The sequence below is a fragment of the Morus notabilis genome, unplaced genomic scaffold (genome assembly GCF_000414095.1).
Source record: "Morus notabilis unplaced genomic scaffold, ASM41409v2 Scaffold180, whole genome shotgun sequence".
Taxonomy (NCBI): Eukaryota; Viridiplantae; Streptophyta; class Magnoliopsida; order Rosales; family Moraceae; genus Morus; species Morus notabilis.
Window position 1 is genome coordinate 103,151 of NW_010361879.1, and position 12,214 is coordinate 115,364.

Sequence of the window (12,214 nt, forward strand, 5' to 3'; positions counted from 1 at the left end):
TTCGAATTATAATTTAAATCATGATTCGTGATTTATTAAAATATTTTTTTTTATAAAAAATATACATAAATTAAAAATAATTTTAAATTATGATTTTAAATAACTATACGTAACAATTATTACTGTAAGTTTTGATATCTTCTCATATTATAACAGTCATATTTGTAGCGATTGCATCACCAGTATTGACGGTAATATTTCTTGAGAGTTTGAACTTTGAATAGCATTAAAAGGTCTTTGTCACTAGAAAGTCTACAATTGTCAGGGTCGTTGAAGGGTTTTTTTTTTTTTTTTTTTTTGGAAAGAAAAGCAAACTTTATTACTCAATTACAATATCATCAAGTACAAAAGAGCTAATAAAAGAATCAACCTAAAAATATCTTGAGAAAGCATACAAGCAAAATTAGCAAAGCAGTTTCCGATCGCTTTCGCTTTTAGAAATTTAGCAAAACTTGGGTCATTTATTTAAAATAATTATAAAAAAAGGCTTTAAAAATAAAAAGAAAAGTTTTGCACATATCCCACAAACAAATTTATGATGTAATATCAAATTGTTTTTTGAAGTCTAATAATTCTTTCAATTTTTCACAAAAAGAATTAGGAGGTGGTTTCAAAACATTGTTGTTTTCAATGATTTAAAGAATGTGGCTGATTCTTTGCATCTGTTTTTGCTTTGAGAAGCTTCGAGACCTTAGCAACGGTTGCCCTTCTCTTCTTTCTTACGTGCACGTAACGTACAAAAACATGGTAAGTTTTAGTGAGGCATTTTTGTCCCGGAAACCATTGCAATTTGTCAAAAGATGGCAATTGTGAAGGCTATTAAAAGGAAAAAAATCTCCTAAATTCAAAAACTGGCATAATTGGATTGGACCAGAAGTTTTTGTCACTTTGTCACTGAATACTTGTACAAATTAAAACTGGTATCTGTTTTGCATTTTCTTTTTTGACACGTAGAAGCAATCTTTACTATCAGCTGTAAGAATTATTTCAAAATAAATATATGCGGATGAAATCAGACACGGATCAAAATTCAAAAATCCATTCTATATATTTCTCTTACGGCTTTGAAAACTGATGAGCAGGACAAATTTTGTGACAATTACCAAGTAGAAAAATCTAATTATAGACTTAATCTAGAGATAACTTCACACCTACTTATTCTATCTAATTATAGACTTAATCCATTCTACTCCAATGTTTTTTCCACATGAATCCCTTAATTTCCACAAGAGAAAGTTCCAACAAGATTTTGGGCAATTACAAGATACATGAGATTCAACCAGGATAAAATTACGATTAGCAAAATAAACCAGGGAAAATTTCAAGAGTCCACTCTGCACAAAAGAATAAAAAGTTATATTTCAAATATGTAACTAACATCTAGTATTACCGTGTGCCCTCTTTTTTATGTTTTACTACTCTACTTGTAAAACCTGCAAAATAATAATACAACTGCAAACCCCACAACAGCTTATGACTTTGCAAAGAGTAAAACGAACATCTCATTCCTAGCCCTCCCAAATTGAAAACACTTCGAGTGTATAAGCCTTGCTTTACTTACATTAAACGGTTGGGAAAAGGAAAAGAGGAGGGAAAACTATGTACATGGTAGAGAATCGTTACGAGAATAGCACGGCCACGTCGCCTTACTCAATCGTATACATATTTATGTATATAACAGGACATTGCAAAATACTAACTCCAGTACATGTCAAAAACTGGATTTATATGTGTCATACCACGTCTGCCATCCATTTCTGACTTTCTAAAGAGCTTAACTTGTATACCGAAAGAGGCTCACATCCAACTTGGTTAGTTCACAATCCAAACTAGATATATAGCTCAATAGCAGTTCCTATTATTTTGGCACCATAAACCCTGAAAAAAAAAAAAAAAAAAACAATGAATCGAGCCCCATAAATATTCTGAAGAAACATTTAATCTCCACGTGAACAAATAATAATATGAAAGGAAGTGGAGACAAATTAAAGCACGTTTAAACTCCAGGGGCCATGATTTTGGGGGGCGAAGAATTGCAAACACAAACGTAGAAGATGACAAAAAGCTTGAGAATATACCTCGCTTATACCTAATATCTTGAGAGCTGGAGCTAACAGTTCGCAGGAATAGATGACAAAGGAAGCGTCTGAGGCTTCTCTTTGGCATCCATAACCTCAACACTCACTTGATTTCCTTCCCCGTGTGAATTTAGGGTCCCTGGGCTCATCTTCTGGACCTCTTCTCGGGTGTAAATGAAAATCTTTCGAACCATGCAACAAAATTCCCTAAACAGATGACAATTTAACAACACGTCACACCAAAGGACCGAATAAATTGACGTTGGGAAAAAAAAAAAACAGATATCAGCACTCAAAGCGTCAAAAGTCATAAATATAGGATTTTCAGATCAAATAAACATAAGCACTTACTGCCATGGATCATCTCCGACAAGCATCATATCGCCCTCATCATCAGTGTACACAATTAACCAATTCTTCTTGGGGGCCATTAGTTCACCACCGAATTCAAATAGCCGGTCCAACTCAGCTACCAGTTCATCATACTTGTTGAACTTTGTAAGATCTACAGATCTACCTAGTGCAATCCCCTGCTTGTGAACCTAAAATCAACAGCAACTCATTAAGCAAGTTCTTTCCCTTGTTACAATGGATCACTGGAGTCCGTGACAATACAACATTGCAAAAAATATACCTTAGTACAACTCCTAGTTGAACCACTCTGCGCTTTTCCTTGACCCTCCCTGAAATGTTGCTGACTAGTTTGTAGTGGTTTCTCCTGGTCATTCATGGGTACTGGGTTATCAGCTGATTTTGAACCCCCTGCCTGTTCTGACTTCTGAGCAAACTCAAATTTCTGAGCTTGGCTTGACACGAGGTTCCTCTGCCCAGTCGACTTGTCCACTACGCTTGTATGCGATACTGCTGGCTCTGCTCTGATAAGAGAATAACCAAAGAGCTTGCAGTTTCCTTCTTTAGGTTTAACAGCCTCATTTTTTTGTCCCAATACAGGTTTTGAGATCAACTCTTTTGAATGGGCAAGATTCTCCAAATGAGGAGAGGATGGTGGCGGCATAAACCAGTTTCCGTGTGGGTGCTCAACCCTATGACCATGCAGAATAGGATAGTCATCAAATCCAACATATCTTCCCTGTGCTTGGTATGATATAGTACCACTTTGAACAGAACCCTTCAAATTAGTGTCCAAGCCAAGCGATAGAGGTGAAGGCAACGGCAACATTGACCGGGGGCTACTATGCAAGTTGAACCTGCCATCCTGGTCTTGTTTTCTCATTGAATTAACAGGTACAACAGATTGATCAGTGCAGGGTGAACCAATGCCACGGGAGGAATCAACAGTGGCCCCAAAACCCGATAGTAAATCTGTGTAAGTCGGTTCATGCCTCCCAGACGCAACCCAATTCTCAGACCTATATCTTCTTGAAGAAGCAGAGACCACATCAATCTTCTCATCATCAAGAGAAGGTGGCCACATAACGGACTTTTCAGCAGCATCCAATTCATTGCTTTCTGCAAAATTTCCTCTCAAGGTCGAGTATTCTTGACCTTGCAAGACCCTTGAAAATGCACTTGGCAGTGAAGGGTCTACAGTTACTTTTAATGAACCTAATCAAATTACAAGAGTTATGCAACTCAGCGAACATATACGAAGTGAAAAATCATTGGATGAAGGAATGAAGGGGTCTACTCATAAATTTCATATTATAATGTCATTCCAGATGTACCTTCTCTAGTTAGAACAGATGAGTCCGGAGACAAGGGCACAATGTTTGACCGAGGCCTCTTTGATCTTGGCACAGGAAGAGGATTTAGTGCAGGAGGAGCAAGCGCAGGTTCTATTTTCCAAGGTGAAACTCTGTCTGGACGCGGTATTGTAGAAGTTTCGTCCCATCTCACCTGACAGAAAAAAAGCATGACAGCTTTAGCATGCCAAATAAAACAAACAAACAATAACAATCGCACACACACATACATATATAATGTGATCTCATTTTAATATTGAACTTCAGTGATAGTGTGATACCTTCAGGCATCTCCATTTAGAATCTGTCCATCTTTTGGGGTCGGCATCTTCAACACCAATTATGGTGCCAGTAAACCTACAACATGGAAAAAAAAATGGTTTCAAAACTACATTTAATCCTTTTATCAACTATACAATGCAACGCTGGCAGTAAGTCAATGATCCCCTATAAACCAAAGGTGTTCAGTGGAAGACAACTAGAAAACCATTCCAGCTAACGAACAAAACAAAATAAAAGCATTGTCTGGAGCATCATAATAAATAGTACCACGTTGTGCCATGATTATAATACAATACAGATGTTTATGATATTACATCAATTTTAAAAAATACAATGCACGCGTGATGACATGTCAAACGAAGGCTAATGCATTTGGATAGTTTTCATAGAATGAAGAGATTGCGTACAACTTATTTGTTTGAGACATACCTTTGCTCTGGCGCTTCTTCCCCTTCAAATTTCATTTTGAACCTCATTCCAATAGAATAGTTATTCTTGACAGACTCCATGTACTGATCAAATGGAACAATAAACTCAGCAGGGCTTGTCCTGTTAAGACACATATAAAAGAGTTAATGTTGTTAACAAACAATTCAAAATCACTTTTTTTTATAATACCAAGGTTTAAGCACTTATTCCCCTTGGCCCTTCAACAATCAGCTATGGGCAAAAACTTTCAAATGTGAGAGCAACAAATGTCATAATGTTACTCCGAATAATGAGCTTACCAACTCAGGACAACCAATGCGTGAAATGATTTCAAGAATCAAAGATTGAAAATCATACATAATAATCAGTCCAATAGACATGTCAATAAGTCTGCAACACCATTAAATTAGAGCATTGCCACGAGTGGTAAAGACCATATCTTGTTTTTAACCAATAACAAAGAGTCAGCTCTAGACGTGCAGATTACATATGGGCTCACAGAGTTTTACACGGCACTTTTTAATTGGTAGAAGAATCAGTGGTAGTATGGTATTTTCATCAAGTTTTAGACCATAAAACTTTTGTCTCATTATCTGAAATGTAAAGCATGGATGAAGAGGGCAAGAACACACCTTGGCTTGTAGTACACTGTGAACATGGTTCCTGTTGAGATAGCATGCCAGGCAGTTGCAAGAACGCCAAGATGCATGCTATGACTAGATATGACAGACGAGGGAACATTATCTTGCTTTCTCATTGCTCGTCTAACACCAACTCGAAGCTCCCCATTCTCGCCCCTAAAGAGTCACATGATAACCACGATCTCAGACAAATAAAACAAGCCACAGCCACCAGAACACATCTTTACTTTTCAGGAATAAGAAATCAACTAACCTGAGAAATATGAAGGCATCCCCTGCAACGAGCCTCTTGGAACTAACAAAAACACTCCAACCACTTTGTAGCAAGTGCCTCCGAGGTTGACCTGGCAATTGCATACATGTTAAACAAACAAGATAAAGCTGCGTATTAGATTCACTAATAGTCAATGATAAAGGAAAAGGGAAAAGGAGTGAGTTGGACAAATGTGACCAATACATTCACTACCCCCTAATTACAAAAATTCATCAAATCTCCACCCTGGATCTCACTAGTATAAAAAGGAAAAGAGATGTTAATATCTATATGCATCACAATAAGTAACGGAAAGCTAATATCAAAAACCAATGTATTACCTCGGAATATGTGCCGAAAGCGCCATTCATTTCCGTGTAAATCCTTGGCCACAAGCTCCTGAGTTGGAGGCTGCCGAGACATGTCCTGCCAAGAAAAAGAGAAGAAACAGATTCCAAAATTTAGCTGTGAACAAAAGTAAAACTGGAAAACGAATATCTAAAACCGCAAGCTCAAAGGAACCAACCAGTGGGGGAAGACACTCGTCTGCGTGTCGCCTAAGCACCGAAAATCCACCATGAGTGCTCGTATCTGAAGCAGTAAGTGTCTTACAAAATGAGTGCACTTGAATTCGTGGAGGCGAGGGCGGAGGAGATCCCTTCTCCACAGCATTCTCATCTTGCTGGCATCCCAAAAGAAAAAAAGAAAAAAAATAGCAAACTGTTTAAGTTTCAACCCCACAAATAAATGGTTCTTCATCCTAGTAATGGCACAACCATCAAACAGTGAACTTACCTGTTGCTCAGGTAGCAAAATGATTTGTGCAAATACCTCGTCTGTATCTGGCTCAGCCTAAAAAAAATACCCAAAAGAATCATTAATTTCGCAAATAAAGCAAATATATTTCGACTCTACAAGAAAATAACCCAGAAACAAAAAAATATCAATACTCGTATATAATGACACGATCATTACCACTCAACCAGAAAAGAAAATAGATCAGCGAAAAAAACCCACAAAAGAAAATAATCATAGAAATTGAAAACTACGAATCCTCATGTAAAATAGCATAATCATTACCTTCAACTCTACATTCATCACCCGGCAAAGGATCTTAGACGGGAGATCATATACTGGCATCTGTTGTTCTGCCACCTGATTAGTCGATGCCTCCACCTAAATCAGAAACCCCCCAAAAATATTTAATAAACCGAAAAAATTGCAGAAACCTTCTAAACTAAGTTAACTTCCCTAAACAATTAAATAATTCCTAATATAAAATAAATTAGCCGTTAACCCCAAAGAAAAAGAATAACAAGCGAAAACCCTATAAAAAATGCAGAATCCTTCCAAAAAAAAATTAATTTCTCTCAAAAATTAAATAATTCCTTCTAACAAATAATGGTTAGTCTTCCACTCAAAAAAAAAAAAAAAAAAAAAAAAAAAAACAAAAAAAAAAAACAAAATAGACGACAAAGAAAACACAATTGATCGACTGGAAAAGAAAAATGAAAAAGAAAAAGAGCAAGGAAAAAGGAATTAGAATTTAGAACTGACTGTGGCGAAGAGATTTTCATTTCACCTGCTCGATGTGTCCCTGAGGGAAGTAGAAGACGCGCTCGTTTTCACGGGGTACGGTCACCAGAGGCCCAGCGCAGGCGTGCCAAAGCTCCTTGTAGAGCGCAACATCATCAGCATCTACGAGCACAAAACACACAGACACGAAATCAGAGCTCAGAAAAAGTCGAAATTGCTCCGTAACCCGAAAATCTCGCCGGAAAATAGACCAAAACCCTGCCGGAATTGTCTTTCCGGCGCCGGAGGAAAAGAGTCGACGACAGACCTTTCGCGGACTTTCTACCGTCGTTCTGGTCGGCGAAACCGGAGGAAGAGAAGCTCTCTCTCTCTCCTCCCCTGGGGTTTGGCGCCGGAGGAAAAGAGTCGACGACAGACCTTTCGCGGACTTTCTACCGTCGTTCTGATCGGCGAAACCGGAGGAAGAGAAGCTCTCTCTCTCTCCTCCCCTGGGGTTTCCTGAATTTCCCTTCACCGAAATCTCCGACGTCGACACCATCACCATTTCAGCACAGATCTCTCATGGGAAGCCCCTCCTCAGCCAATTCCGAGCTCAAAACCACCAAAATCCACCACAGAAACCCACTCGCTCTCCTCTTTCTCTCTCTAAACTCAACTGAAACCCTAACAACCTCAAAAACCACAAAAATTTCGCCGATTCAAACAATTTCTCTGGTTCTTCAACTAAGCCAGTGCATGAACCAACCAACCAGAAGGAAGAAGAAGAAAAAGAAGAGCAACCAACGCAAGCTCTGCGCGTGTCTTTCTCTCTCTAGTTTCTCACTCTAGTTTCTCTCTCCTGATTGTGTGCGTGTCTCTCTGTGTGTGTCTGAAGCGAGACTTAACCGGAGTGGTCAAAACAGCGTTGCAATGATTTCAACCGCGGTCAATTTCTAACCCATTCACCAACCGGCACTCACCGGTGGACTCGGCCCCCCTTTTTTAGGACCGGGAATGGCAGTGAATGGAATGTCCACATGTATATGCATATGATATTTTATTATGTAAATTTATTGGAGTAAGCAAAATTTTCATTTATTATTGCATTAAATTTGATAAATTTAAGTTTTCTCTTAATATTTGTTTTAATCAAAATTAATCTTGTAAAAGAAGTGCTTGAATTGAATTTTCTGAAATTATGTCATTCTAATGGCACATATTTTAGTCTTCAAGTCTATTGTAATTAAAACTAACTGTAGAAAAAAAATATATTATCACGCTTTGCACAATAAATAATAATTTTTTTAAGTTACAATATGCATTAAAAATATTAACTTTGATATTTTTTAATAAATAAATTATGATAAGACTCCAAGTTAATGAGAACTTTTAGAAATGAAACAGTATAATTTAAAAATATAAAAGAAGTGACTTCTCATTTTGGAAGATCAAAACGAGAAATGTCATATCATTACTATCTTTATAAAAGAGAAAAATTAATCTCGTAGAATTGTAAAATTTATTGTATTTTTTGAGATATTTAATTTAACAATACATAAAAAAATTAAAATCCTTTTTTATAAAACTGTCATGTGACAGCTCTTATACTTACCTTTTTATTGATATTTTAATCTTTATTTTTTTAAATCTTTTTACATTTTTATTTTTTGTTTGTTTTTTAAAAATAATTATTCCACACTTTATTTGTATGAGAATAATTTTCTTTGCATGTGTTTTTATTTTTTATCTTTATTTTTTTAAATCTTTTTACATTTTTATTTTTTGTTTGTTTTTTAAAAATAAGTATTCCACACTTTATTTGTATGAGAATAATTTTCTTTGCATGTGTTTTTATTTTTTTCATTAGTTAAAATAATTTTTTTAAATATATCTCTACTTAATTTTTTATCACTTATTATTTTTACACGTATTTATTTTTAAAATAAATTTAAAATTCTTTAAATTATTATATAAATAAAATTTTTATTATTCAAAACGTGCAGGGTACAGGTTACAAAACTGTTTTAATTAATAAAAGTACATGAAACAATTAATTATTTATATGTTTCCGCCTTATCAAGGAGGGAACCGGGTAGAGCCGGTGGCTCACGAAGCCCCAGAAAAGCGACACGATCTGAAAGAGAGAGAGAGAGGCCTGTGTTGTTTGATTCTTCATCGAATAATATTAATAAAAGGCGGCTCCGAGACGGGGAGAAGGGTACAAACGCCGTCAAGAAGTATTAACGGAATGAGTGACGTGTCGGAAATTTATTGGGATAAGAGTGACGACCGTTAGTTGCAGTGTGGTCTTTTTATTGGGAAATGGGTTTGTCTCTGTCGCGCTATTTACGAGCAGGGGCAAGGGAGGATGGAAAAAAGGCGGGGTGTGCGCACTTAACGCATCTTCTTTTCGAGTCGGCGCACGATAGCTTTACTTGGTCTGAGGCTTTTGCTTTCGTGCGCCGTGGTGGGCCACTACTCCACCATTGAACAGCTCTTGTCACCCCCACTGCTTATAGAAATCAATCTTTTTTTTTCAAGAGTTATAACTTATGCATGTCCTAAAGAAATTAAAATTTTATGGTTCAAAATTTCATTAAATTTTATTAAATTTTTTTTTAAGATTAAAATTTAATATGAGTTTCATGATTTAAATATGTTCATTTAACTATAAGTTTTTTTTTCTTACGTGTCAATACTAATTTTATTTCTAGAAAAGTTGGTTATATGGTAGAAAAAATAACATAAATACTTGTTTACAAAAAAAAATTTTAATATTTTTAAGAAAAATTAAGTAAATGACAGTGTTTTACCACCCTTTTGATAAACGACCAAACTTTTTAAGTTTATGTTAATATTTCAATTTTCCTCTTCTTTTTAAGTTTATGTTAATATTTTTAAGGGCATGTTCTTTTGCCTCAAAAACTCAAAAAAAGTCAATTCGAGTTCTAACTTCACTCAAGTTCATGTTCTTTTAAGTTCGAACTCACTCAAACACAAACTCAAGTTGCAACTTCAACTCAAATTATAACTCAAATTCAACTCAAGAACTACACTCAAATCAAACTCCAAGAGAACATGCCAGTGTTTGGTGTAAGGATTCGTGTCATGGTTCGTGACTCGCTACAGTATTTTTTTTCATAAAAAATACATGTAAATCAAGAATAATTTTAAATTATAATTCTGAATCTGTGAACCAAACGTCCACACAGAAAATGTATAAATAATCATATTAATCATCCTTTTAGAATTTTTCATTGCATTTTTTCTTTTTTGTGAAACTTGGGATCGAATTTCGAACTTTCCACCTTTTTATTTTGAAAAAACTCATTGGAATAATAGAGAAATTTACTTCTCTAGGATGACTTTTTTTTTTTTCCTAATAGGGTGTGGGATACGGATGGGGTCAAAGAGGGGATACACATATCTTAAAAAATATTTATGCATATTATATTTTATGAACAAGATATATTTGGTATTAACTAATCTTAAAATTGATCTATATATACGTATATATTGAGTTAGAATTTGATTTAATTTCTGAAAAATATTAAACTAGCGTTTGGTTCATGAATTTAAATCATGTGATTATAAATATTTTTTATTTACGTGTATTTTTTGTGAGAAAAAATACTGTAACAAATTACGAATCATGATTCGAATTAGAGAACGAATTTAGATATCAAACGGACACTAAATGTTGACTGAATTTAGTATTAATTTCGACTTCTTTTTCGTTGTAAACATTAATTTTTTGTGGACGGTAAAATGTTTGGCGATTAGTGCAAGTACGGGAAAGACCCCAACATGTGATTCCCCAATTGCATCCCCAGCCTCTTCTTAGTGGGGATGCTTTCCCATCTTGTTGCCATCTTTTTTTTTTTTTTTTAACTTTGTACACAATTTATAGTACAATGAGATGTCATAAATCATAAAATTCTATAATGTGTGATAACTAAACACAAAAGGTGTATGATCTCCCCTAATAAGTTATGCGACGTTTAGTTCATAATTATAATTTATGATTTTAATTTTAAAATTTAAAATTTTTATAAGAGAAAAATACTATAGAAAACTAAAAATCATAATTCAAAACCAGAACCGGAAGTGAACTCTTAAAATAAACATCCTTTTAGTTTCTAAATGATTTCCATATCACTTTTCACGAATTTTCTTCAACAAAGTCAATGGAGCCGGTTGTATTTAGTGTAAGTAGCCTAAATTTTGAAACTCATACACTTTTTCCTTCTTTTTTTTTTTGTTCCTTTTATTGTCTTTATTTTATTTTTTTGAAGCGCCTTTTATTGTCTCTATTAAGCAACCATTAAAGTAAAAGTCAAAATATTGGAATTATGTTGATTAATTTGAAAATAATTATAATTTCATAGTCCATTTCAATTTAAATAAAATAAATATTTGAAAATTTGGTAACTCATTGTTGATTTCAAATCAATAGTGAAAAAACCTTACTAAATTTATTAAAGTGCTTCATGTATCCAAATATTCAAGATTGTGAATCCAATTCTAAAAGAGAGTCCACCTAGTCAATTCTAACTTGTAAGATTTTATTATTCTTTTATCTAGATAAGTATGACAAACTATTCAAAGTTGACAATTTATATTGAGCTTTGTTATCAACCATAGTCACTAGTCCATTTTAACCAAAGTCTTTGAATATTGGTCTTCTTCTTTTTTTCTTTTTTCTTTTTTTTTTTTTTTTTTTTTGCCTTTTTCCACTATACAAGTTTTCTTTTACAAACATTCAAGTTTCATAGTGGTGGGTAAGGAAAGGCAGGGACACATGAGACAGTGAAGTTAGGAGCAAAGAAGAAGAGGGTAGAACTAGAAGTCACTAAAGTGGGTGAGCCCCACATGTGTTGTTCAATAGCAGCCACTAAACTGTCTATAAAGGAAACAATGGAAGTGGAATCTTTATTTGATTCCCTAAAATTACTTTGAGTCCTTTTATACTGCAGGTGCGTTTGGTTGCAGTAATAAAAATAAGAATGGTAATAGTAATAAGAATGAAAATAGTAATAATAATAGAGTAAAAAAAATAATTTATTTATTTAATTGTAATTTTAAAAATATTATGAAATAAAATATAAATATTTTTACGTTGATAAAATTAGCTTTATGTTAAATTTTAATATTTAATATATTAATATAATTAATATAATATATAAAATGTAATATAATATTATATAATTAATATTATATAATATGTTATATAATTATGATATAGAATATAATAATATTATTAAAATAATTAACATAATTATAATATTATATAAAAATAATAATATTTCAGTT

At 34.1% G+C, this 12,214-nt stretch overlaps 1 protein-coding gene across 3 annotated transcripts; it reads right to left on the reverse strand.

Annotated features, from left to right (window-relative positions):
- Positions 1 to 1,333: 1,333 nt before the first annotated feature.
- On the reverse strand, positions 1,334 to 7,804 carry LOC21388680 (auxin response factor 2B). Of its 3 annotated transcripts, none has more exons than XM_024167367.1 (16): positions 7,416 to 7,804; positions 7,230 to 7,305; positions 6,969 to 7,084; positions 6,467 to 6,562; positions 6,182 to 6,238; positions 5,913 to 6,068; positions 5,728 to 5,812; positions 5,387 to 5,477; positions 5,125 to 5,289; positions 4,493 to 4,612; positions 4,063 to 4,138; positions 3,764 to 3,935; positions 2,713 to 3,644; positions 2,430 to 2,620; positions 2,079 to 2,285; positions 1,334 to 1,878 (listed from the first exon to the last, which is right to left on the reverse strand). In XM_024167367.1, the coding sequence occupies exons 1-15, from the start codon at positions 7,464 to 7,466 to the stop codon at positions 2,111 to 2,113; spliced, it is 2,559 nt and encodes an 852-aa protein (XP_024023135.1). In that variant the 5' UTR covers positions 7,467 to 7,804; the 3' UTR covers positions 1,334 to 1,878; positions 2,079 to 2,110. The 3 variants fall into 3 exon arrangements, with proteins under 3 accessions (XP_024023135.1, XP_024023134.1, XP_024023136.1); XM_024167366.1 differs by having other exon boundaries at positions 7,230 to 7,295; positions 7,406 to 7,804; XM_024167368.1 differs by lacking the exon at positions 7,230 to 7,305 and having other exon boundaries at positions 7,340 to 7,804.
- Positions 7,805 to 12,214: the final 4,410 nt, after the last annotated feature.

What these genes read in the sequence shown, in the direction of transcription:
- LOC21388680 (XM_024167367.1), bottom strand. Translation starts at nt 7,466, where the DNA reads ATGGTGATGGTGTCGACGTCGGAGATTTCGGTGAAGGGAAATTCAGGA. An exon ending in CGGTAGAAAGTCCGCGAAAG is followed by an intron (nt 7,085 to 7,229) that starts GTCTGTCGTCGA and finishes TTGTGCTCGTAG; the next exon opens with ATGCTGATGATGTTGCGCTC. An exon ending in ATCTGTTCTAACTAGAGAAG is followed by an intron (nt 3,645 to 3,763) that starts GTACATCTGGAA and finishes TAATTTGATTAG; the next exon opens with GTTCATTAAAAGTAACTGTA.